The following is a 24,702-nucleotide window of genomic DNA, read 5'->3' as shown; positions in this document are numbered from 1 at the left end:
AACTTATTATAATTAGCCTAAAAATTTAAAATATATAAAAACTAAAACCCATTTAAAATTAATAATAATGATTTTAAAATCGATAAAATCTAAGCCAGCCCCGCGCGAATGAAAAGATGTGTCTTCAGTTCGCGGCGGAATGTCCGAAGGTCAGGTATTTGGCGTAAACCCGGGGGAAGCTCGTTCCAGAGTGTGGGAGCCCCCACAGAGAAGGACCTTCCCCTGGGGGCCGCCAGCCGACATTGCTTGGCGGACGGCACCCTGAGAAGTCCCTCTCTGTGAGAGCGTACGGGTCGGTGGGAAGCATGCGGTAACAGCAGGCGGTCCCGTAAGTACCCAGGCCCTAAGCCATGGAGCGCTTTAAAGGTCATAACCAAAACCTTAAAGCGCACTCAAAAGGCCACAGGTAGCCAGTGCAGTCTGCGCAGGAGCAGTGTTACGTGGGAGCTGCGCGAAGCTCCCTCTATCACCCGCGCAGCTGCATTCTGGACTAACTGAAGCCTCCGAGCGCACCTCAAGGGGAGCCCCATGTAGAGAGCATTACAATAATCCAAGCGAGAGGTAACGAGTGCGTGAGTGACTGTGCACAAGGCATCCCGATCAAGGAAGGGGCGCAACTGCTGAACCAGGCGAACCTGGTGGAAGGCCCCCCTGGAGACGGCCGTCAAATGATCTTCAAACGACAGCCGCTCATCCAGGAGGACACCTAAGTTGCGCACCGTATCCTTTGGGGCCAATAACTCGCCTCCAACAGTCAGCTGCGGCTGCAGCTGACTGAATCGAGATGCCGGCATCCACAGCCACTCCGTCTTGGAGGGATTGAGCTTGAGCCTGTTTCTCCCCATCCAGACCGTACGGCTTCCAAACACCGGGACAGCACTTCAACAACTTCATTGGGGTGGCCCGGGGTGGAAAAGTACAGCTGAGTGTCGTCAGCGTACAGCTGGTATCTCACCCCGAAGCCACTGATGATCTCACCCAACGGCTTCATATAGATGTTGAACAGAAGGCGAGAGGATCGACCCCTGCGGCACCCCACAAGTGAGGCACCTCGCGGTGACCTCTGCCCCCTGTCAACACCGTCTGCGACCGGTCAGAGAGATAGGAGGAGAACCACCGATACACGGTGCCTCCCACTCCCAATCCCCCCAACCGGCGCAGCAGGATACCATGGTCGATGGTATCAAAAGCCGCTGAGAGATCTAATAGGACCAGGGCAGAGGAATAACCCCTGTCCCTGGCCCTCCAGAGATCATCCACCAATGCGACCAAAGCTGTCTCCGTGCTGTACCCGGATCGGAAGCCGGACTGGAACGGGTCTAGATAGACGGCTTCATCCAGGTATTGGGGTAGCTGTCGCGCCACAGCACTCTCTACAACCTTCGCAACAAAGCGAACGGACGATAATTACCCAAAATAGCTGGGTCCAGGGAGGGCTTCTTGAGGAGGGGTCTCACCACCGCCTCTTTCAAGGCGGGAGGGAAAACCCCTTCCAACAAAGAAGCGTTGATAATCTCCTGGAGCCAGCCTCGTGTCACCTCCTGAGTGGCCAGTACCAGCCAGGAAGGGCATGGGTCCAGTAAACATGTAGTGGCGTGAAGCCTCCCCAACAACCTGTCCACGTCCTCGGGAGCCACAGGGTCAAACTCATCCCAAACAGACTCAACAAGACGTGCCTCCTCTCCCTCGCTTGGATCATCCCAATTTCGGTCCAGACCATCCCGGAGCTGAGTGATTTTATCGTATAGATAACCATTAAACTCCTCGGCACGTCCCTGCAACGGGTCATCCCGCACCTCCTGATGAAGGAGGGAGCGGGTCACCCGAAACAGGGCGGCCGGGCGGTTATCTGCCGACACAATGAGGGTGGAGGCGTAGATACGCCTCGCCTCCTCATTGCCACTAGGTAGGTCCTAGAATAGGACCTCACTAGTGTCCGATCAGCTTCGGAACGACTGGACCTCCAGGTGCTCTCTAGGCGTCTTCTCCGGCGTTTCATCTCCCTCAGCCCCTCGGAGAACCAAGGGGCCGGACGAGATCTGCCCCGGGTCAGAGGCCGCAAAGGCACAACACGGTCCAAGGCCCCAGCCGCGGCCTGTTCCCAGGCCACGACTAGTTCCTCAGTCGTGCTGTGGGCCAGATCCTCAGGAAATGGCCCAAGCTCCGTCAGGAACCTCTCAGGGTCCATCAGGTGCCTGGGACGGAACCAACGTATAGGTTCCGTCTCCCTGCGATGGTGAGTGGCAGTTCGGAAGTCTAGACGAAGGAGAAAATGATCGGACCATGACATTGGTTCTGTTACTAAATCATCTAATTCCAGATCATTTAACCACTGTCCAGAGATATAAATCAGATCCAGCGTGCCTCCCCACATGTGCGTAGGGTCATCATTTACTCGAATCAGGTCCAAGGCCGTCATGGAGGCCTGGAACTCCCGAGCTGCAGTCGATAACAAGCCAGCTGATGGTAGGTTGAAATCCCCCATGACTATAAGTCTGGGGGTCTCAACCGCCACAGCGGCAAGTACCTCCAACAGCTCGGGCAGGGCTGTGGTCACGCAGCAAGAAGCCAGGTACGCGACCAGCAAGCCCAACTGATTCCTATGACCCCACCTCACGTAGAGGGATTCACAGCCGGCAATCTGAGGAACAGTGGCCTCCCTCGGCTCTAGATCTTCCTTAATAACAACCGCCACCCCCCCACCCCTACCTTGGGCCCTCGGCTGATGAAATGCTCGGAAACCTGGTGGGCACAGCTCGACAAGGGGGACCCCCCCTCTGGACCCAACCAGGTCTCCGTAATACCCATAAGGTCCGCGGACTCCCCCTGAATAAGATCGCAAATCAGGGTATTGTAAATTCACAAGTACAGTTCACCCAGATGCTGTTGACCTGTATATAAATCTGCATGGACTTAAAATTACACCCCACCTCTTGGTGAACCTTGTTTATGAAGGGCAGATGAACTACTGAGCAAACAGTTGTTACTGTGAGCTCTAGGAAAGCAAGAGGGATGTAGTCCACTTCCTGTTAGTTCCTTATTTGTCAAGACATGCCACTCAGTTGCAGAAGCCGGCTTTAGGCAGATGTAACAAAGTGCACAACTGAACCCTAACCCTAGAGAAGGTATTTCCAAGAGTTTCCCAATAGACGCCTTCCATTACCAGACATTAGTATCAAAGTCACTTCCATGTGGCCAGGATAAAGGAAGAACCATTGCAGAGAAACGATTTACACAAAGATTTAGTGCAACTGAGCTTCTTCTTCCCTTATTGAACACATCATTTTCACCCATGAGCGTAATCATTTTTATTTTAAATTCTATCCACTCTGCTGGAAGCTCATGCATAGTTCTTTTCACTCACTTCCATAATAATGCTTTATTTCCACCAGAATCACTCTATTGTAAGGCAGTTTACAATAATATTTCATTACAGTTAGAGAGCCTATCAGTTCCTTCATTAACGGAAAATCCTGCAAATGGAAATTTAAACATGTAGTTCACTGATGCATAACAAAGAAAACTTGAGAACATTCAACCTGTTCACTCTGCCTGTCCCTTCTCTTTATCCCCCAGAAATTCATGTCTTTTCAGAAGACAAAACTTTGGAATATAGAGGTTAACTAACTAGGAAGAGAAAGGAGAAGCGTCCGTGATCAGTTACAGTACCTAGATATTTCACAAGTCATTGTAATTTCCCCAAGATGAGCTGCTCCAAAGTACACTTACCTCCATGTTGTACCTCACTGCATAGCCCGTCATTAAGGCAGGGGTTGCTGCTACAGGCACCGCTGTGTGGACAGCACTGCCTAATGCTTGATTCTTCAACCACCCCTCTGGATCGTTTTTCTTTGGGCAGAACCACCAGATTTCTTCCGTCCACAGTAATAGCATTCAGGCAACCCCTGAACCCACCAGTGATTCTCTGAGGCTGATGATGCTGCACTAGTCCTCCAATCAACAGATCTCTGGTCGAGTGGGAAATGCTACAGCTCTCTGGGAGATGGAGGGAGGCATTTCCCATGTCATCAACCAGCAAATGGATGGAATGGCTTTTCACTTCTAGGAAGACTGAATGCCACACGCTGTCACTCACAAAACGGTGAGATGAAAGGTTCGCACTAAAGCCACTCCGACATCTGTATCCAAGATGAGGTACTCCATTAACGAGCTGCGTGAGATATACAAAGCATGTTTAAAATAAGCATTTTGTATTGATTTAGGTTGTAAAGATCTAAGCATCCAAAATGTAATTTAGACTTTTTTTCCTGTATTGGCCAAATAAATGACAGCTTCATTTTGAAATATTTACTGAAATTTCCACATCTAACTGCTTTACTTGCATCACTGAGCAATTATCACTCCAAAATAATAGTTCTTTGACATTGGAGAGTTTGTACACTCCAAGTTATAAGTCTCCAACTAGATTTCAAATAGCTTCTATAGTTTCGGATGAATCAAGTCCTTGCTACTCAAAGTTCATTATTTTTTCCTGCTCCAATCCTCTTAGTGAGGAACAAAACAAAAACTATGTGAAATAAAGCAATACTTTTTTTCCCCTCTATTAGGAAATTTAAGGACCAGGATAAATTATTTTATTAACGTGACTAATAACACTGCAGGTAGTCCTAGATGTAAAATCATTTATTTAGTGACTATTCAAAGTTACAACAGCACTGAAAAAAAGTGACTTATGACTGGTCCTCACGCATCCCTACAGTTATTGATAAAAATTTGAGCATTTTGCAAACAGCATATATTTATGATGGGTTGCAGTATCCCAGAGTCATGTGATTGCCAGTTGTGACCTTCATAGCTAGCCTCCAACAAGCAAAGTCAATGGGGAAATCTGGATTCATTTAATGACCACATAGTCATTTAACCACAATGATTCACTTAATAACTTTAGCAAAAAGAGTGTAAAATTGGGTATGACTTAATCACTATCTTGTTTAGCAACAGAAATTCTGGACCCAATTGTGGTTGTAAATAAAGGACTATTTACAATGCATGAGCCACGGTGGCACAGTTGTTAAGAGTGCAGTATTGCAGGCTCCTTCTGCTGACTGCCGGCTGACTGCAATTTGGCAGTTCAAATCTCACTGGCTCAAGGTTGACTCAGCCTTCCATTCTTCTAAGGTGCGTAAAATGAGGACCCAGATTGTTGGGGGCAATAGGCTGATTCTGTAAACTACTTAGAGAGGGTTGTAAAAGCACTGTGAAGCAGTCTATAAGTCTAAGTGCTATTGCTACCGCTACTACTGTAGTTTGTGCCATTTCATGACAATGATATTTAGGACTATGTTTATGAAGTTTTTAGTGACACTGATTCTGTAATATATGTAATATACATATATTTTATACACAAAAAAAGATGGAACACATTTTCACATTTGCCTTTCATTCTTTTTTTTTTTAGGGAGGAACACAACTGCTTTCAAAGTGAGCTGATTTGTCCAGATCCCTTTCCTTTTTTTCATTTCAGCTGCACCGGCAATTCTATTTGCCACAAAGACATGCAGAAAAGATGGGGCTGTGCTATTGCATGTGAAGTACCATGCATAACAGCAGGAGGCCTGATCCAGCTGTCTCTGTTCCTGCCTATTATCCATTCAGAAATGAAAAAAATACACCAACATTTAAGAATACTTCTGGCCTTTGGATTCGAGTGAATCAAATGGCAAGACAATCTTAGCAATGATTCTGTTGTCACTCTCTTAATGCTACAGATGCTGCTGCCTATTCTAGAATGGCTTTTCCCTCACTGCAACCAAGCTGGAACAGCGGCAGGATTCAAACAGGAGAAAGCAGCTGATAATTTTCCATAAATGGAATCAGTGGAAGATACTTTTTGGGGAAGCCAAGCTGGGTTGAGCTGTTGGTCAGATTAAGCTTCTAACACCTGGAATTATGTGCCACTGTACTTCTGAATCATAGTTCATCCATGTCAGAAGGATGGTGCTATGTTTGCATAATATACAATTCAATACATACAATAAACACAGTAAAAGGCTATGGGAGATGGGAGAAAATAAGGCTGTAACTTTACAGAGATGCGCCAAGAAAAAGTATTTTCTTCCACTATTCCTAATTAGTGTGTTAGAGTGTGCTAGGTGTGTTAGATGAGAATAATTGTATTTTGAACAAATCATGATAGTGAAGGATAGCATGTAGCTTACTTTATAGAATAATTTATAGATCCAAAACTCCCAATACATCAGACAGCACTGGGCTATTTTCCCCCCATGCCTGTCAGATTGGAAACCATGAGCTTTATCCTTCTTTTTGAGAGAAAATATTTTACATTCCTCCATGCCTGCTTCAGAAATAATCAGTGCTTCAGGCAGTAGCCTAGAATAGGCACAAAATTGGGGCATCTCCTCATTTGGATTCCATTGATTCTTCTATCACAGAGTGAGTCATTTATCCGTAAATAGAAGCATAGTGAATTGATCATCTCACACAAAGAAAGACAGATAGGAAAATTGTTGACAAAATCTATAGAAAGTGTGAGACATATACGGATTACCTATGAATGAATGAATCTATGAAAACTTCTTTATCTAGTGATCATACTGCAAAACTTAGTAAAAAATCCAGGAAGATTTGATTAAACAGAAGTGAGATGTTTTACTAGTATTGTTCAAAAGAATTAAACAAGTTAGAGCTCAATTACATAAAATTGTTCTGACAACAACATTCCTAATCCTAGTTTTGTTAGAGTTTATATAGGGAAGATCTTTCTCTACATCCCAGGAAGGAGGAATCTATACTTCCATATAATCTTCTGAGATGCCATCACTAAGGTGTACAAAATTGCAACTTAAGTGCATAAATAGGTTGAAGGAAAGTAATTTACACTGAATTTATCTATTGAAATGCATTGTATTTATGTCCTGGCTAGTGTTAGAATGCGGATCAATTTGTAAATGGCAAGTGTGCTTAAAACCTAACGGTAGCAAAAAGGGAATAAGTACTAAAATTATGAAAACTAACCAATTATAAAATCTCACTTCTCTATCAAATTGTATTAAAATCAATGAGTCGCTAACAATATAGTAGAAAACTGTATCTGGGGGATGATGTTGCCACCTAGTGTTCCTTTGGAAGATGGGCAGCCATATAAATAAATTAACATAATAATAATCTGCTCACTGGAGAAGAGCCTAATGCTGGGAAAGATTGAGGGCAAAAGAAGAACGGGACGACAGAGAACAAGGTGGCTAGATGGAGTCACTGAAACAGTTGGCATGAGTTTAAATGGACTCCAGAGGATGGTAGAGGATAGGAAGGCCTGGAGGAATGCTGTCCATGGGGTCACGATGGGTCGGACACGACTTCGCAACTAACAATAACAATAAATAAATGTATATTTTTCACTTCTTGACAAGTGACTACTTCTGCACGTTTCTTTCAATTGCACATGGATTTTAAATCCACAGCCAAAAAATAAGATGATCCTATGAGAAAGTGTGTAATTAAGATTTCACTGCATCTGCCAAGTGGTAGTGGAAGATATTCAAAGATATTAATGTGATTATATTTTAATCTGGTATCCTGTTCATAAACTCTCAGTGTTTACCTAAACTGTTCATGAAAAACTAAATGATGTAGCATGACTTTCAAAAATTGTGTTAAATTCTATGAAGTACTTTAAATCATATACTTATGGCAGACAATGATCATCCATTCATCCCTCTATTAATAGAAGAAAAGCTTTACGGTCTGTGAATGAAAGCATATTTTCCTTCAGGTCAATGTGCAACATATGTTCCAGATCTCAATTGGATTAGCTTGCAAACTTGGATGAGTATGTGGGTGGCTTAAAGGCTCTTGAATAATTAACTTGAAAGCAGAAAGTATCATACTTAAGAGTTACCTCATCAGGCAGCTGATAAGGTTTGATTTTGTTTAGTACAAAATGCTTTGATCTTATTGACTCTATATCTTAAGTTTTTCATTTTAGTAAGATTGTTATGTGCTTTAACTTTATTAAACGTGTACTCGGTCTTCTGTCATTAAGGCTTCTGGCAATGCATAAAATAAGATTTTTCTCATAATCTAAAAACACACCATGCTACTATGAATCAAAGAAAATGTAAAAAGTAAAATATCTGGTGATATAGAATGGTATCTCTGATCAAGACAGACCTTCTCAACAGAGATTGTCTTTCAAAAGTCTCTAACACTAGATTTCCAATAATAGTCAGCACTGCCCCAGTTCCTTTATCATCATTGTATGGATATCTGAGCAAACTGGGAATTCTACTCTAATAAATAATAGTCTCTAGACAAACATTTCAATTGAAACGAGAAAAATGTATAAACAATTAGGACATAGCCAAGGCAAACAAACAGCAACGCAAATTATTTTTAGCCCAGACTTTGAATGTAAACAACCCAGAAGTGCTGAGAAAATTAATAAAATACGCAAAGTAACTGCAAATTGTCATCAGCCTGCCTAAACAGTGTTATTATCCGACCAGTTTCACTCTTTATTTTTACATAAATTTTCTTAATAACTGAATACCTACATAGATTCCTGTGACTGCCTTTTCCAGTTATGTATACGTATATTTATGTATTTAATTACAGGCTCGTTACAGCATTCTTTCCATTGAATGCAGGAAGTATGGCTTTCAAATCACTACTGTACCTAATTTCATATGGATGAAACATACATGAAAAAGATGCATTCTACTTGAGTAGCTTTGATATAGAATGTAGAGATGTTGGACAGTAACCCAACATTGGGTCGGTCTTTGGCAAACAGAGATTGATTGATTAAAAACAGGTATATCCCATACAGTTAATGCATTTAGATGATTTGATGCTACTTGGAATTCTATTTTTTTTTAAAAAGAACAAAAATATAGCAATAAAAATATAAAACAATATTGCTTGCTAGATCTGGATTGCTCTGGTAAAAAAAACCTGGATTGACCATCAGATGGTAGAATCAAATTTGTTTTCAGGATCTTTTTTGCTGTCATCTAGTGCAGAGGTCTCCAACCTTGGCAACTTTAAGACTTGTGGACTTCAACTCCCAGAGTTCCTCAGCCAGCAAAACTGCCAAGGTTGGAGACCCCTGACCTAGTGGATGTCCAAAGTTTTGTACCCTAGTTCTAGTAGCCTAGTCAATACTAATAATTGAAATTCAAGGGAGCAGAGGTTGGCACAGCAGGCCAAATCAACTAAACTGACAATTAACTTGGGAAATTTCAGTCTGACAAATGAACTGCCTGTCAAATTATGAACAGTGACAACAAAAAGAGTTAACTGTTACTGTTTCAATGAGCTACTTCTCTCCCCAATATCTGTATATTTAACTTCTTGTTCATTTGAGTACCACTGCTAAATTATGATAATATATATCCTCCACTTCATCATCCCTCAAGTCATAAATAAATATACCAAGGGAACCAAGGAGGCATCAAACCTTGTGGAATTCCACTTAATATCTCCTTCCAATTTGATTCAGAAGGTAAACAGTTTGTAAGTCTGATTTTAAAGTAAACTATACTTCCCTTAATAGTTGTATCCTTCAACCTTCATTTAAGTAAGCTTGCTAAACAGTGTCATGAAATGCCCTTAGGAGTCCTTTGCTGAGATCAAATATTATATAATGCCAACAAGCTACACTATGTTCCCACAATCTACTAATAAAATTTCCCTATCAATAAATGAGATAAGCCTAATTCATTAGGTTTTTATTAGTTCATGCTAACTAGCAGGAGGCATAGCATAATAATATTCTTAGTACAGGTAGGCATAATGTTCAAGGTGCTTACATAAGGGTTACTTTATGGTTTACTCAGAACTTTCCCAGTTGACAGATCGACTGCTCTGCAGTTCCCCAAACCTTTGCAGTGGGTATAGCTGTTAAAGCTCACGACTGAACTTCGTAGCTTGAAATGCATATGTAAAACGGTACGGCAGAGGGACAAATGGCAAGACACAACCTTGTAATTTATATGTCTATGTCCTATGTTGGGGCCAGGTATTAAAGGGGTGCATTTGCATTGTAATGTCTCTACAGGTGCCTCTAAATGTCTCCAAAGGTGATATTCCACAGAGTTTAGGTTAGGATGCCTACGGCCAGAGTTAAAGCACATTGATGGTAGTGATGTAATGCTTTAACAGCAGGCATTTAAATATTAAGAAAAGGGAAGGGAAGGGAAGAGAAGTGGGAGAAGAAAATATAAAGAAAATAAAGAATCAGCAAAGTGTAAATCAGAAGTGACTTTTCTGGACAATAGAGGATATCATTCAAGTTGAGAAAGAGAGGAAATGAGTGAGGAAAGGACCCAAAATGCTAAAAGGCTGCTGGTGAAAACTGCAACAGCAAATGCAGGTGGCCTTCCTACTGAGTTTAGATGCAGACACTGTGATCTGAACACACTGAAACAGAGAAGTTATTATACTCCCTTTTTACTCCTGAAATTACAGGTAACAAATGCCCTTATCCTCTTATTTAGCCCTTTATTGCCAAAGATAAAATTACGTTAGATTAAGACATTGTATATCTTTCCCCTGTAATATACCTTACCTGTACTTATTTTATCAAATATTTCCTGCGTATTTATTGCGTCATTTTTATTATTTTTATTGATCACATATCTCCTGTACCATATCCAAATCAACTTTGGGTTCTCCAATTTAACCCATTCATTTGAAAGACACAAATTTCTACTGAGATAATGGTGGCAGCATTGGGTTCAAGGAATGTGGGTTTGCAGGAAACCAGATTAAGAGGAATTTACCATCTTTGGCAGAAACCCCCTTTTTACCCTTTTATTTGGCTAATTGCAATTTTATATATAAGTAAACACTCTTATCCAGGAGGCAAGGAAACAGTGTGTTGTTTTCAGTCTTGAGGAGTGGTTTTATGGCAGACCAAGAAAAAGCTGATTTGTATGATCAGAGGACAGACGAATCCTACCTGTAGAACAGCACTGTTGCTCCCATTGGTAGTAAGCAGTATGGCATGGAGCTGGTGGGTTTGTAAATGGAAGTGCATCTGCCAATCCCGTTTGCCTTGATGGTGATACCATATGTAACTGTGCCCACTGAACCTCAGAGCTGTGCCTGACAACATAAGCAAAAAAAGTTTACAGTTTGAAAAAAGAACTGCTGCAAAAAGTCGCACTTCATGGCCAATACATTAAAAACTTTTTATTGTTCAAATTTATTTTGTGTTGTTTGTTTATTAAAGTTATACAGCTTCTCATCTACCAGAAGGAACTCTGTGGACAGCAATCAAAACCGCATTATAATTTAAAACAATATTAAAACAATGTTAAGGCAGTGATAAAACTTGTAACTATTAATCATACCATGCTGGCTCAATCCACATCCTGGCCCTGCTCCCTGGGGGAAAAGCCAGAATTTCACTGTCTGAAGCCAGCAAAATAAGGGCCATCTGTATTTTCTGGGGAGGCTAGTCTATAAGGCATGTGCCATATCATAGCATACTTTTTAGACCCCATCAGGCAGAACTACTTCAGCAAGTAGACTAGCGTCCTTGCTGAAGTGCTTAACCACCACACTGAATTTAGAAGAATGAACAGGAACTATTATAGATAGTCTCATAAATAACCTGGACTTGTGACATGTAGACTTTAGCGATAATGACCAGTACCTTGAATTGTGCTCAGAACTCTATTGGGAGCCTGTGCAGTTCACATAACAATAGTGTTACATGAACATACCACTGTGTGCCCACTATTGCATGCGCCCCTGCATTCTGGACCAATTGAAGCTTCCAAATGCTCTTCTACAGCATCCCCATGTGCTGCATTTTCCAACAGACCAATAGGGAGATGACTAAGGCTTGAACAACCACTATTAGTATCTCCCAACCTAGAAAAGGGTGCAGATGCTGCACAAGATGTATTTGTGTAAAGGTTCTTCTAAGCATAGCTGCCACCTGTGTTTTGAGGAGGAACTATGAGCCCAGGAGAACCCCAAAGGTTTTTATTATGCCCATCAAACCACATCATAAACAGGAAAGAGGGAGAGATTGTTCAGCAATAATGGACTAATTATGATGCTTGGCACAGAAATTCTTCTCTGGCTTAGAAAGATTGCTTAGTAGCACTCAATAAATGACATTTCCCATCAAATATGGCATGTTTTGCTGCTCTGCCAGATGTCAGAGAAGTAGAAGGCACTTTTTTCCATTCCTATCCATTCCATTATTTATGGAATCAAGATAAATGTGCAGGATAGAGTCCATTTGAAGGTTATGAGATAGGACAACAGACAGTAAAACTTACTAGAATACCACTGGGACCTCTATAGGGTTAAATCTATATTTGTAATAAATTAGGTTTTTTCTCAGTTTTGGGAAGCAATTCATTTTTTAAAAACTCAGTTTTGAACCTGAGTGGGACCATTTTTTTCCACCTGCCTAGGCAAATATCTAGATGGTCTAGTAATCTGAACTAAATGCAATAAAATGCCAGAGTTTAGAATAAAAATATTCCAGATATCGTACCATAACAAGCACTGCCTGAGAATATTGCTATATTTATTTTACAAAGTAAGGGAAAATGATGATCATGAACAGCAATATTTTCTCACCATTGCAAGAGCAGATCTGTTCCAAACTGTGCCGAGGAGTGAGCACACTGAATCGGGCAGTACTATAAGTGAACACTGTGCTTGGATCAAGTTGAAAGGTTTCTTTGCAAGCGCGTTGAATGATACAGTTGGCCTCATGGCATGGGACATAAGTCACTTTCTTTACCCGCAGCCCAACTCGCTGGTCCATTTCTTCAGTCGACTGAGAAATCCGGTTAGCAATGAAGCTGGGCTTATAGAGTGAATATTGGGGTTCCCCAACTGCTAACAGAATATCCACCCCATTAGAAGCCTCCGAAGGTTGCAAGCTAGCCATGTGGACATTCTGTCGCTTTGTCTCTAAGATATTCCCCAGAAACCGCTGCAGGTTGCGCCAGTGATCACTTATAAATTCTTCTGGGTTAAGGTGGCGGAAATGCAGCATCACAGCTTTATCGAGGACATCCTGGCTGAAGGACCATACATGAATCTGGACTCTGGTTATGGTTGCAAAGGTCCCATCACTAACACTTACATTCAGAGAATAGTGGCCATGTTGGAGACCATCAGTTGCAATTATTTTTCCATCTGAAAGTCCCACAGAGAATTGTTTCTTTTCAGGGACTACTGACACAAAGCTATATAACAGAGTATCATGGGGGTCTCGATCAGTGGCATGGATTTTGCCAAGAACTCCACCTCGGAAGGTTTTTTCATTAGTTGTGATGAAGATCTCGAGAGGGAGTGCGGAAGGAGGGTACTGGCTTTGTTGTATCACATAGATGCTTATAAATGCCGAAGAAGAAAGAGGAGGGTGACCACTATCAACAACCTATTGGACAAAATTACAAAAATCTTTATTACCACCAGAACTTACATACTTTCCTTGTACATCTGATTTGCTTATTTAAGTGACAAGGCAAGAAATCCAAACTTTCTGCTGTCAAAGATCCATTTAAAGCTGCGATGGCACAGTGGTTAGGGTGCAGTACTGCAGGCGACTTCTGCTGCCTGCCGGCTGCCTGCAATATGGCAGTTCAAATCTCACCAGGCTCAAGGTTGACTCAGCTTTCCACCCTTCCGAGGTCAGTAAAATGAGGACCCAGCTTGTTGGGGGAAATATGCTGACTTTGTAAACTGCTTAGAGAGGGCTGTAAAGCTCTGTGAAGCGGTATGTAAGTCTAAGTGCTATTGCTATTTAGGCCAATAGCCATTTCTTCCATCAGCAAACAAAATGTCTTTCTTGCTAGTATTCTCCAGAAACATCTATTTCAATACAACAGCTACCCTTGCATCTTTAGCATATTGACAGTTCTCCTTGAATATTTTCAGTACTAGCAGGAAAGAAGTCTCACTTAGGCAGTAAACTGGATATTTAAAATGCTGAAAAGGTACTTGTTGCATTTTTGCAGGACTGTAGTGAAATCCAGTAAAAATATCTTTGGGAATTAAGGGACCCAATGCCATATCTGCAAAATACACTTATGAGCTTTCATATTCTGTTGTCTTCATTTTCAAATATTATTGGTATCTATATGTTTCAACAAAATTCTAGAGGGTCTGTAATGAAATCCGATTTTGATAGATTCTACTGGCATTATATAAGACTGCTTTTTAAAGAAAATTAATGCCAAAGTTTCACTGTACAAGCCAGTGGTATTTGGTGAACAGTAGTCTACAGTAGCGAACATTCCCTGAACAGAGTTAAACAATTTTCTCCCATAACGGCTGACTAATTTGGCAGCCCCTTATCTACCTTTCCTTGGTCACGCCTTGTCAAAAAGAAAATGTTAGAAGATCCAATCAGATCCAACTTCTCCAATTAAGTTTCAACTTGATCCAGACATAAGTCTACCTGGACTTGCAGAAGATATTGTTCCTTTGTTCTTCTGTTCAAGGTGGATGATGTCACTAACACTCCAGCCTGGTTAATCTGGAACGCCTTTCCTTCATTTCCCTCAACAATCTGAAAATTGTATGGTGGTCCATTCTCTGGAGAATCTCTGTCACTCATTATTAGCTCCAGAACACTGGTGCCAACTGGAGAGTTCTCCTGAAATGTTAGTTGGAGAAAAGCAAATTAGTTAGAAAAAAGAAACAAGTCTCCCTTGTTTAGGAGGAAAAGTGACAGAAGACAGAATGATTAAAAAGATGCAAATAGAAGAAAGAACTATAAATTAATCTAAAGCTAATTATTATGTGCGTAATAAACATTTCTTATTCATTTGAACAGTAAGGGGCTATGGTAATTTGTCTACTATTGCTATCAGATAATCTGCTGATCACAAGTGTACATTCCTGTCTGTAAATCCAATCTAATTCAATGGTTATATGTAGCAACCTTTAAATGAATGAAATCTTAATGGGACTGCAACTGAACGATTTATTACTGCTACTAAGTTTCTACTATCTCTGGGTCTTTGGCAACCCTATGATTAACTTGGCAACTTTCAAGATTATCTCTGTAAAAGACTAATTGGGTAAGATTGGTCTCTGTGAATGACTACCTTACCTGTACTGCAATGCTGTAATTGAGCTGAAAAAACCTAGGTGGATTGTCATTAATATCAGACACATGAATGAGTACAATGGTGTCACCGGAAAGAGCTGTCTCTCCATTGTCCGTGGCTTGGATTTTGAGAGAATAGCTGGATATCTAAAAAATATAACACATGTTTGGAAGGTTTATAGCTCCAACAACTGTTAACCCAGTGTTTCTCAAACTTGGCAACTTTAAGATTTGTGTACTCCAAATCCCAGATTTCCCCAAGTTGCCAACTTTGAGAAACAACATATTAACCAAATAGAGATGATTAAATAAAGTATTCTAGTTCTTAATACTGATGGTTAGTTTATTTCTAACCTCCACCCAAATTCTACCAGACAAATAATGAGAATTTATTGCATGACATATTTCCTACCCATAACTCATTGATCAACTCCAATAATGGATTCTAAATAAAGAAAACAGTTGTACTTCTGTTTTCTAAGCAAGGCACTTCTCAAATGGAGAAGAATTGCACCAAATCAATAAATTCATGACTGAGTTCATTAACAACAAATATCATTCCTTGCCATGTATTAGGGCTGTGCAAAGCAATTCAAAGGGTTCTTTACAATGTGCAGAAATTGCTGGGATGGCTGTGCACACATTCTCATGTAGAGGCAGCTGTGAGCAGCTTTTGAATCAACTGTGTGAGTCCCCTATAAAGATTCTTTGGATCTTTTTCAAATGTTTGCACAGCCCCACTGAACACCACTTTCTATCATTTTAGAGCTGCATCTCAAATCTTTCTAAGGGCAAAAACTGCCATTTGTCAGAAATGGTGTAGAGTCTCCTGCATGAGCGGGGGGTTGGACTAGATGACCTATAAGGTCCCTTCCAACTTTGTTAATCTTTTAATTTCTCTTGCAACATGCCTTTTGGAGATTGGCTCAGAGATTTAATTTTCAGTATCAAAGTGAACCATGTTACTCACTTCTTCTCTGTCCAAGTGTTTGGCAGTATAGATTTCTCCAGCTTTCGGATCAATCATGAAATGACCTAATGGATTTCCTTCCACAATAGAATATGTGATTTGATTGTTCATCACGCCATCCTTATCATTAGCTAAAACCTGTCAAAAGGATAAAAATGCAGTAATAACAACAAGCACAGACAATCCTCTTTGTGAGCACAACACCATTGACCATGCCAGTTCCAACTTTTTAAAGAAGATATTAATTTTGGGATTGATTATTAATGTAAATCTCATTAACAATTGGTTTTTCAACACAGATGCAATACCTTCCTTCCTTCCTTCCTTCCTTCCTTCCTTCCTTCCTTCCTTCCTTCCTTCCTTCCTTCCTTCCTCCCTCCCTCCCTCCCTCCCTCCCTCCCTCTAATGTCAAAGTGGTTTCTAGTAGTCTATAGAAAAGACTGGAGACAGCCAATTTGACTTCAACAATGCCATTCTGTTTTTGCTTTCCCATGTCTCTGTTTACAGGAATCAATTGTTCTATACATCCTACAATTCATAGTCCTTCCAAGATAGCAAAATACAAAATGAAGCTGCAGCATAGGCCTGGCTTGGACAACCTATCGTCCTATAGTCCTGTCCTATCGTCCTATAGTCCTGTATTCAAAAAAGGAGACCCCAGCTTAGTTGAAAATTACAGACCAATCTCTCTATGCTGCGTCACCTGCAAAGTAATGGAATCTATCATCAACCAATCCATTACCCTCCACCTAGAAACAAACAACCTACTCTCTAATAAACAATTTGGTTTCAGAAAAAAATTATAATGTAACTTACAACTTCTTCACTGCAAAAACATATGGACTACAAATCTTGATCAGGGCAAAGCAATAGATGCAATCTACATAGACTTCTGTAAAGTTTTTGACTCAGTAGTACATGATAAACTTCTCCTAAAATTAAAATCCTATGGCATTTCAGGACCCCTCCACAATTGGATAACAGCTTTCCTGTCAAACAGACAAGTGGTCAAAATTGGCAATGCTCTATCAAATCCTGTTCCTGTCAAAAGTGGCATTCCCCAAGGCAGCGTTCTTGGACCAACACTCTTCATATTATATATTAATGATCTCTGTGACCATATTACAAGTAATTGTGTTCTTTTTGCTGATGACATCAAACTATTTAACACCACCACCAATACAACTACCCTTCAAAAAGACCTTGACTTTGTATCTGAATGGTCTAAAACTTGTCAACTCCAAATCTCAACCAGCAAATGCTCAGTCTCACATATTGGAAAAAAGAACCCAAACACTAAGTACAAGCTTGATGGACATTACCTTACTGATGACCCCCATCCTGTTAAAGACCTTGGAGTTTTCATATCAAATGATCTAAGTGCCAAAGCTCACTGCAACTACATCGCAAAAAAGGCTCTAAGAGTTGTAAACCTAATCTTGCGTAGCTTCTTCTCCAAAAACACTACACTACTAACCAGAGCATATAAAACATTTGCTAGACCAATTCTTGAATACAGCTCGACTGTCTGGAACCCATACCACATTTCTGACATCAATACAATTGAACGTGTCCAGAAATATTTTACAAGAAGAGTACTCCACTCCTCCGAATACAACAAAATACCTTATGCCACCAGACTTGAAATCCTGGGTTTAGAAAATTTAGAACTACGCTGCCTTCGACATGACCTGAGTTTAACTTATAGAATCATCTATTACAATTCCTGTCCTTCCTGTCGAAGACTACTTCAGCTTCAATTGCAACAATACACGAGCACACAATAGATTTAAACTTAATGTTAACCGCTCCAATCTTGATTGCAGAAAATATGACCTCAGTAACAGAGTTGTTAATGCTTGGAATAAACTATCTGACTCTGTGGTCTCTTCTCAAAATCCCCAAAGCTTCAAACAAAAACTGTCTACTATTGACCTCACCCCATTTCTAAGAGGTCTGTAAGGGGTGTGCATAAGAGCACAAACGTGCCTACCGTTTCTGTCCTATTGTTTCCTTTCGTTATATCCAATTAATATAGTTATTACATACGCATGCTTACATTTATTTATTTATTTATTTATTTATTTATTAGATTTTTATACCTCCCTTCTCGCGAAGGACTCAGGGCGGTGCACAGCCAAGTAAAAACAACATGCACATAGACAAAAATTAAAAACCATATTAAAAAACTGATTATGAAATGGCCAATTAAAATTAAAAACTAAAGTAAAACAATCCTAAAACCCCACTTAAAATTTCATCAAGCTAGCCCCGCACGGTGGAATAAGTAAGTCTTGAGCTCGCATTTAAAAGACTGGAGGTCGGGGAGTTGACGCAACCCCGGAGGCAACTCATTCCATAGGGCTGGAGCCCCCACAGAGAAGGCCCTCCCCCTGGGGACCGCCAGTCGACATTGTTTGACTGACAGCACCCTGAGGAGGCTCTCCCTATGGGAGCGCACAGGTCGATGGGAGGCTATAGGTGGCAGTCGGCGGTCCCGTAAGTAACCCGGTCCTATGCCATGGAGCGTATATGCTTATATATTGTATAGTTATTACATGCTTATGCTTAGATATACTGTGTGACAAAAATAAATAAATAAAAAATAAAGTCATATGCAGGCCTAGGAACTACAGAGTCAGGGGAGCAGGCGTGCCAGTGACAAAATGTATATTATGATGACATGAAGCAAGCTCTGTCTCTTATGCCCTTGCCTGCAGTATTGCAATAAAAGTAACTATAAACACTTGGAAGTTGCATCATAATGTTAGGATGTATGTTTCATCACTTTGACTTTAGTCAGGAACAGATTTGCCTGGGCAAGCAGACCCTGAAGCTTTTTTTCAGGTTCCCTGGATTCCACTGTTATCAATGGCGCAACAATTAGTAGTGTCATTTTGAGCAAAAATAATACAAACTACACTGCAAGCTATAAAATAGGAATAATTGTAACATTTAATAGCAGGAGGTCTTCCTGAACATCCCTCAAAAATCCAGATAGAAAAATATGAAAGGTAGACTCCTGTGCAACGTTGTTAAATGTGGCTTGCATCCCACAGAATGTTTATTTATTTATTTATTTATTTTGTCACAACAGTATATATAAGCATAATCATTAAAGTAACTATATAATATATAAGCATATATATATAAGCATAAGCATGTAATAACTATATGAAATTGGATACAATGAAAGAAAACAATAGGACAGGAAGGGTAGGCACGTTTGTGCTCTTATGCACGCCCCTTACAGACCTCTTAGGAATGGGGTGAAGTCAATAGTAGACAGTTTTTGGTTAAAGCTTTGGGGATTTTGAGAAGAGACCACAGAGTCAGGTAGTGTGTTCCAAGCATTAACAACTCTGTTACAGAAATCATATTTTCTGCAATCAAGATTGAAGCGGTTAACATTAAGTTTAAATCTATATGTTGCCCACCCTGATTGTGATGATGTCTCACCGTGAGCACTATTTCACCAATGGCTGCATCCTCACTGATGTCGGCAATATAGAGATCTTGGCCAAATTCTGGCATGTGATCATTTATGTCTGTGATGTTGATCACAACCATTGTGATGTCACTGAAAGATGTAGATGTTTTTCTTATACCCTCGATGGTTAAATAATATTCATGGGCAACTTCAAAATCCAGAGTCCCATTAACGTACAGGATGCCTACGAATACAGACAGAATTTTAAAAAACAACACAAAATTAAAACAGCCTAAACTCTTATGAAAATTGGCTACTTTGAAATTTTTTAACCATTTAAAACAAACAAGCAACAAAAACTTGATGGCCATTGGCTGCCATCTAGCGGTAATAGGTTTGTCACGTGGGTTGCTTTGTGAGCACATTGACTTGTCTCAGATAAATCAATATTTTTTAATTAGAAATTTCAACATTTATTGAGTTTTGAGTAGGGACGTTAAAAAGTGAATGCAAGGAATAAACAATAACTTTGACATTTCTCTAAATTCTTTCTCTGACTGAAATCTTGATATGTTCATAATTAAATGAATAAAGAAATAGATCAGAGGTATAATAAATCTTGTTATAAGAAAACAACTGGTAGACTGGATTATTTGCTGAACCAAGAACTCACCAGTGCTTGAATGGAGCCTGAATTTCCCGAGATCATTTCCTCTTGTGATCTCATATCTAATCTCTGTGTTTGCAACGGTACTTCTTGTCAAGGTAGATAGATTCAAAACTTCTGTCCCAACAGCCACATTCTCCATTACCTCAACTAAGTATTCTGTGCTGAGGAATACTGGCAGATATTCTTTTAGATCCACAATTGAGACAGTCACAGTTGTAAAAGAAGAGAGGGACTGGAGAACCCCCCTGTCCTTGGCCAACACGGTCAACTCCAGAACTGAAGGGGATTCCTTCAGAGGCTTCTCTAGAAGGATCACACCAGTTACCTCATCAACTGAAAAACGGCCATTAGCTGACTCAGTAAGATGATATCTCACCTCACCATTGAGACCTGGAAAATATCAAATAAGAAATGTCATGCAAGAACTCATTTGATTTGGGAATTATTCTTTTAGAAATGGGATGAATTGAACGGAAAGTAGTATCTGTCATGATTTATTTTTTTAATTTTTTAAAATTTATCTCCAAAATTAAAATACAAAAGAAAAAGAAAAAAAGGCATCAACTATAAAGAAAAAACAAAGAAAAAACAAGTGAACAAAGTACAATAATAAAAAAGCGTGTAGAACAAATAACAAATATATCATTAACATTCAACATAAAATGTCCACCCTGATTGAATGCTGAAAAATATATCTCGAATACCTTATAAATTCCCCCTCCCCTTACGTAACAGGTCTACAACTTGTTATTATTTTCCTATCTTTATTTATTAAAAAAAATACTATGTTTACATATAAAGATGTCACCAATGTGGAAATCTGTGGTGCATCTATCAAGTTGACCCACCGTCTATTCACTTAAGAGAAAAAGTTAATAGGTAACTTCAAAAACAAGAACATGCCATCTCTTTTAACACTGAAAACAACCACACAGGACTTAGGATTTGGGAATGACTTACCTTCATCAGGATCCTTTGCAAAGACAACGGCAACGGGCGTTTTTATTGATGTATTATCATATATGGCTACAGCACAATGACTGGGATAGAAACTGGGAGCATTGTCATTTGTATCCTCTACGTGCACAGTAATTTCCATCTGGCAAAAACGTCCTCCTCCATCTGTTGCCTTGACAACAAGGTGATACTGTGATTTCAGTTCACGGTCCAATAATGTAGAAGTAGTCAGTTCTCCTAGTAAGTATAGTTGGGAGATAAAGATTTGGTGCAGGGATTTCAATACCATTATAGGCAAGATTCCTTCTATGCAACTGTACATTTTAAACATTTTAAGAAATGAAACCAGGCAAATAGAAAAAAGGATGCAAATATAAATGTTTACCAAAGGTTAAAAAATATATCTTTAACTCCCCTGTTCATGGACACCACAGAACAATTTAGAATTTATATCATCTAAAAACTATAATATTGTATGGATTGTTATCTAAGCAGGGGTGGGCTGCTGAGGGTTCACAGGGGTTCAGGAGAACCTCTAGTTAAGATTTTGTGCAGTTCAGAGAAACACCCAAATCCCACCCCTGGCTGGCCCTGCCCACCCCTCCCCTCCCAGGAGTCCCCATGTGGTCTGTTTTGGATGCAGGTAAGTGCAGGGTGCGCATGGAGGCTCAGGGAGGGTAAAAAATGGGCCTACCATTCTAGAACAGTAGTTTCAGAAGTTCCAGAAGGCCTCCAGAGGGCCGCCAGAGACTGGGGAGGCCGTTTTTGCCCTCCTGGATGTCAGCTTTGGAAACCATACTAGGCCGGAAGCTTCTGTGCTGCCACCTTCTCATGTGTGGGAAAGTAGGAGGGGGGGATTTAGTAGAGGGGTTGTCTTTAGACATAATAGCATTCTTCCTGTTGATCAAGGTCAGGCTGATCCTGCATCTGGAGAAGGAGGGGTTGGAGTACTGTCTCAAGATGGGATGGTTGGCGATTGGAGCATGTGATCAACTGCAGGGTCAGGGGATGGTTTTGGGCTTTTTGATTTACTGAGGAAAAACCCGGACCTCTCAAATTCGGGTTTTCCCAGATGTGACAGTTTACCTATCCTAGTAAATAGAACTTTGAAAGATGCTTGCTTCAGAGTTCTTACTTGGAATGGGGGGGTGTTTCTGGAACGCTGACACCGGAGGGTCCAGAAAAACCTCCAGAGCCCAGAGAGGGCAAAAACGCAGGATGCAATTTTGGGATGATGCAGGAGGTCAACTAGGCCATGCCCATTATGGTCACGCCCACCCAACAACTGGGTAGAGAACCCCTTGCTAAAATTTTTGAAGCACACCTCTGTTAAGGAATCTTCGTCTTTCCACTGGAATTGGGTGGCCAGTAAATTTTAAAAAAATTATAATAACTTTTCAGATTTGGGCTAATATTTTATAAGATTATTTTGCAAAAAAAAATACTCATGCATACTCATTCACATAATGAATGAATCTATTTTAAGTCTTATAGGAGTCTTGATTTCTTAATGCAAAGTCTTCTTGCATCCTAAGAACAAGAAGGAAAACACAAGGTAAGACTATTTCAGTAACTTTTGTTGCATGAGAAGTGAATAATATTTTACACTAAATTAAATACTTTTTCTAGGGAAAATCCTACCAACGTTCTACAATATGCGGACATATTAATGCCAATCAAGAGAAAAATACCAGTCTTAGTATTTCAATTGAAGAAGTCTTCAAGATACACTGAAAACTCTGCCTACCTCTGCTTTATAGTAAACAGGGGCAAACTATATTATTAATTCTAATATATGGTGAAGTAATGAGTAGGAACAGCAAAACTGTTCCTTTAAAAGGATGTAAGAATTTTACCTGTATGAGAGTCCAGTCTAAAATCCTCAGTACCAACTCCATGAAGGCTGTAAGTGATCTGACCATTGCTACCGGCATCAACATCTTTAGCCAACACTTTAAGAACAGAAAATCCTTGGGATGCATCCTCTGAAACTTTGCCTTCGTACAGTGTCTGGAAAGGAAGAAAATTATTTACCAAGTTAAAAGGATAACTTTAAGCCACTTGCACAATATAGCTGTTCGTTAACCAATAACACTGAAGTGTCACAGATGGGCTCCTTCCTGCTACCCTAATGCTACCCAACATTATGTTATTCCAAGATAATAATAATTCATGACTCCTCCAAAATGAGCAACTAATAGAAGATTCGTGCAGATGTGTAATTATTCAAATAATTGCTCCATAATTGTGAGTTGTCCAGGTCAACTCTGGCACCATATCAATATAGGGCCTGCACATACACGTTTGTATAATTTCAGAACAAAGCCTTTTACATACATCTACAATTACCTGCTTGCATTCAGGGCTGTTATCATTAACATCAAGGACTAAAATCTCCACTTCTGTGGCTGCTTGAAATTTTCCATCAGATACCATAACTTTGAGCAGATATTTTTCTGTTTCTTCCCTGTTCAGAGGCTTCTTGGAAAAAACCTTCCATTTCCCATCAACTTCACTGACACCAAATTGCCCCAGAACATCTCCTTCTGACAGGATAGAGAATATATGGTTATGAAAAAAAGAAGAAGAAGAAGTGTTTCAGATTTCAAGTTAACAGAAAGAGGGATATACCTGCAGCCTTCTGGATATTGCTCACCCATGTTACAGGGGTGAAATCCTACCGGATCGGACCGGATCGGGCAAGTAGGTAGAGGAGATTGGTTCTGGTTCGCCGATCCGGTGGCAATCGCTGGCTGGCCACGCCCCCGAACCACTCCATGGCCCGCAGTTTAGCCTTCGCAAGCTGGATACTGGAACACCAGGAAGGCAGCTCGCCACCTGCTCGCCCTTAGGTCAGGGGCCAGGGCCCATTCCCCGAGGCCCCGGAGCCGCCGCCTGCCCCAACCGGGTCAGGGAATGCACCATTCCCCGACTCTGGCCTTTCCCCGGAGCCGCCGCCCACTCTTCCTTTGCCACTTGCTGCCCGCTTGCCGCCTGTTCCCCCTTCACCTTTGGTCAGGGCCCAGGGATACCTCATTCCCCTGAGACCCCAGAGCAACCCCCTGCTCGCTGCCTGCCTCAACCGGGTCGGGGAATGCACCATTCCCTGACACCAGCCTTGTCCTGGAACCGCCGCCCGCTCTTCCTTAACCATGCAATGTATACTTACTTTCTTCCAGCAGCTGGCTGCCAGGAAAGGCAAGCATCCAAAAGTTACTGGAGTCCCTCTCCTTGAATATGCCGCCACCATTGCTGCTTGTTCCATGCACCGGCTGCGCAAGCGCACACCGTTTATTTCATTTATCAGCGGCAGGTTGGGTGTGCGCTTGTGCAGCCGGCACATAGACCAAGGCGGCATATTCAAGGAGAGCAACTCCAGTAACTTTTGGACGCTTTTTTTTTTTTTTACATTTATATCCCGCCCTTCTCCGAAGACTCAGGGCAGCTTACAGTGTATAAGGCAATAGTCTCATTCTATTTGTATATTTACAAAGTCAACTTTTCCTGGCAGCCAGCCGCTGGAGGAAAGTAAGTATATGCTGCGTGATGAAGGAAGAGCGAGCGGCGGCTCCGGGACAAGGCTGGTGTTGGGGAATGGTGCA

General features: G+C 40.9%; 1 protein-coding gene across 1 annotated transcript in view; it reads right to left on the bottom strand.

The window, feature by feature from the left end:
* The window catches only part of FAT2 (FAT atypical cadherin 2), a 91,245-nt gene that overhangs the window by 5,703 nt on the left and 60,840 nt on the right, over nucleotides 1-24,702 (bottom strand). The window contains exons 11-21 of the mRNA XM_058166521.1: nucleotides 23,450-23,646; nucleotides 22,957-23,110; nucleotides 21,104-21,337; nucleotides 20,147-20,533; nucleotides 19,503-19,717; nucleotides 16,044-16,181; nucleotides 15,077-15,220; nucleotides 14,420-14,617; nucleotides 12,586-13,396; nucleotides 10,943-11,088; nucleotides 3,730-4,171 (exon numbers count right to left, since the gene is read on the bottom strand). Coding sequence (XP_058022504.1) covers nucleotides 3,730-4,171; nucleotides 10,943-11,088; nucleotides 12,586-13,396; nucleotides 14,420-14,617; nucleotides 15,077-15,220; nucleotides 16,044-16,181; nucleotides 19,503-19,717; nucleotides 20,147-20,533; nucleotides 21,104-21,337; nucleotides 22,957-23,110; nucleotides 23,450-23,646 — 3,066 coding nt within the window. The remainder of the gene's footprint in view (nucleotides 1-3,729; nucleotides 4,172-10,942; nucleotides 11,089-12,585; nucleotides 13,397-14,419; nucleotides 14,618-15,076; nucleotides 15,221-16,043; nucleotides 16,182-19,502; nucleotides 19,718-20,146; nucleotides 20,534-21,103; nucleotides 21,338-22,956; nucleotides 23,111-23,449; nucleotides 23,647-24,702) is intronic.

This window comes from Ahaetulla prasina, chromosome 2 (genome assembly GCF_028640845.1).
Source record: "Ahaetulla prasina isolate Xishuangbanna chromosome 2, ASM2864084v1, whole genome shotgun sequence".
Classification (NCBI taxonomy): Eukaryota; Metazoa; Chordata; class Lepidosauria; order Squamata; family Colubridae; genus Ahaetulla; species Ahaetulla prasina.
This window is presented reverse-complemented; position numbering and strand designations above follow the sequence as displayed.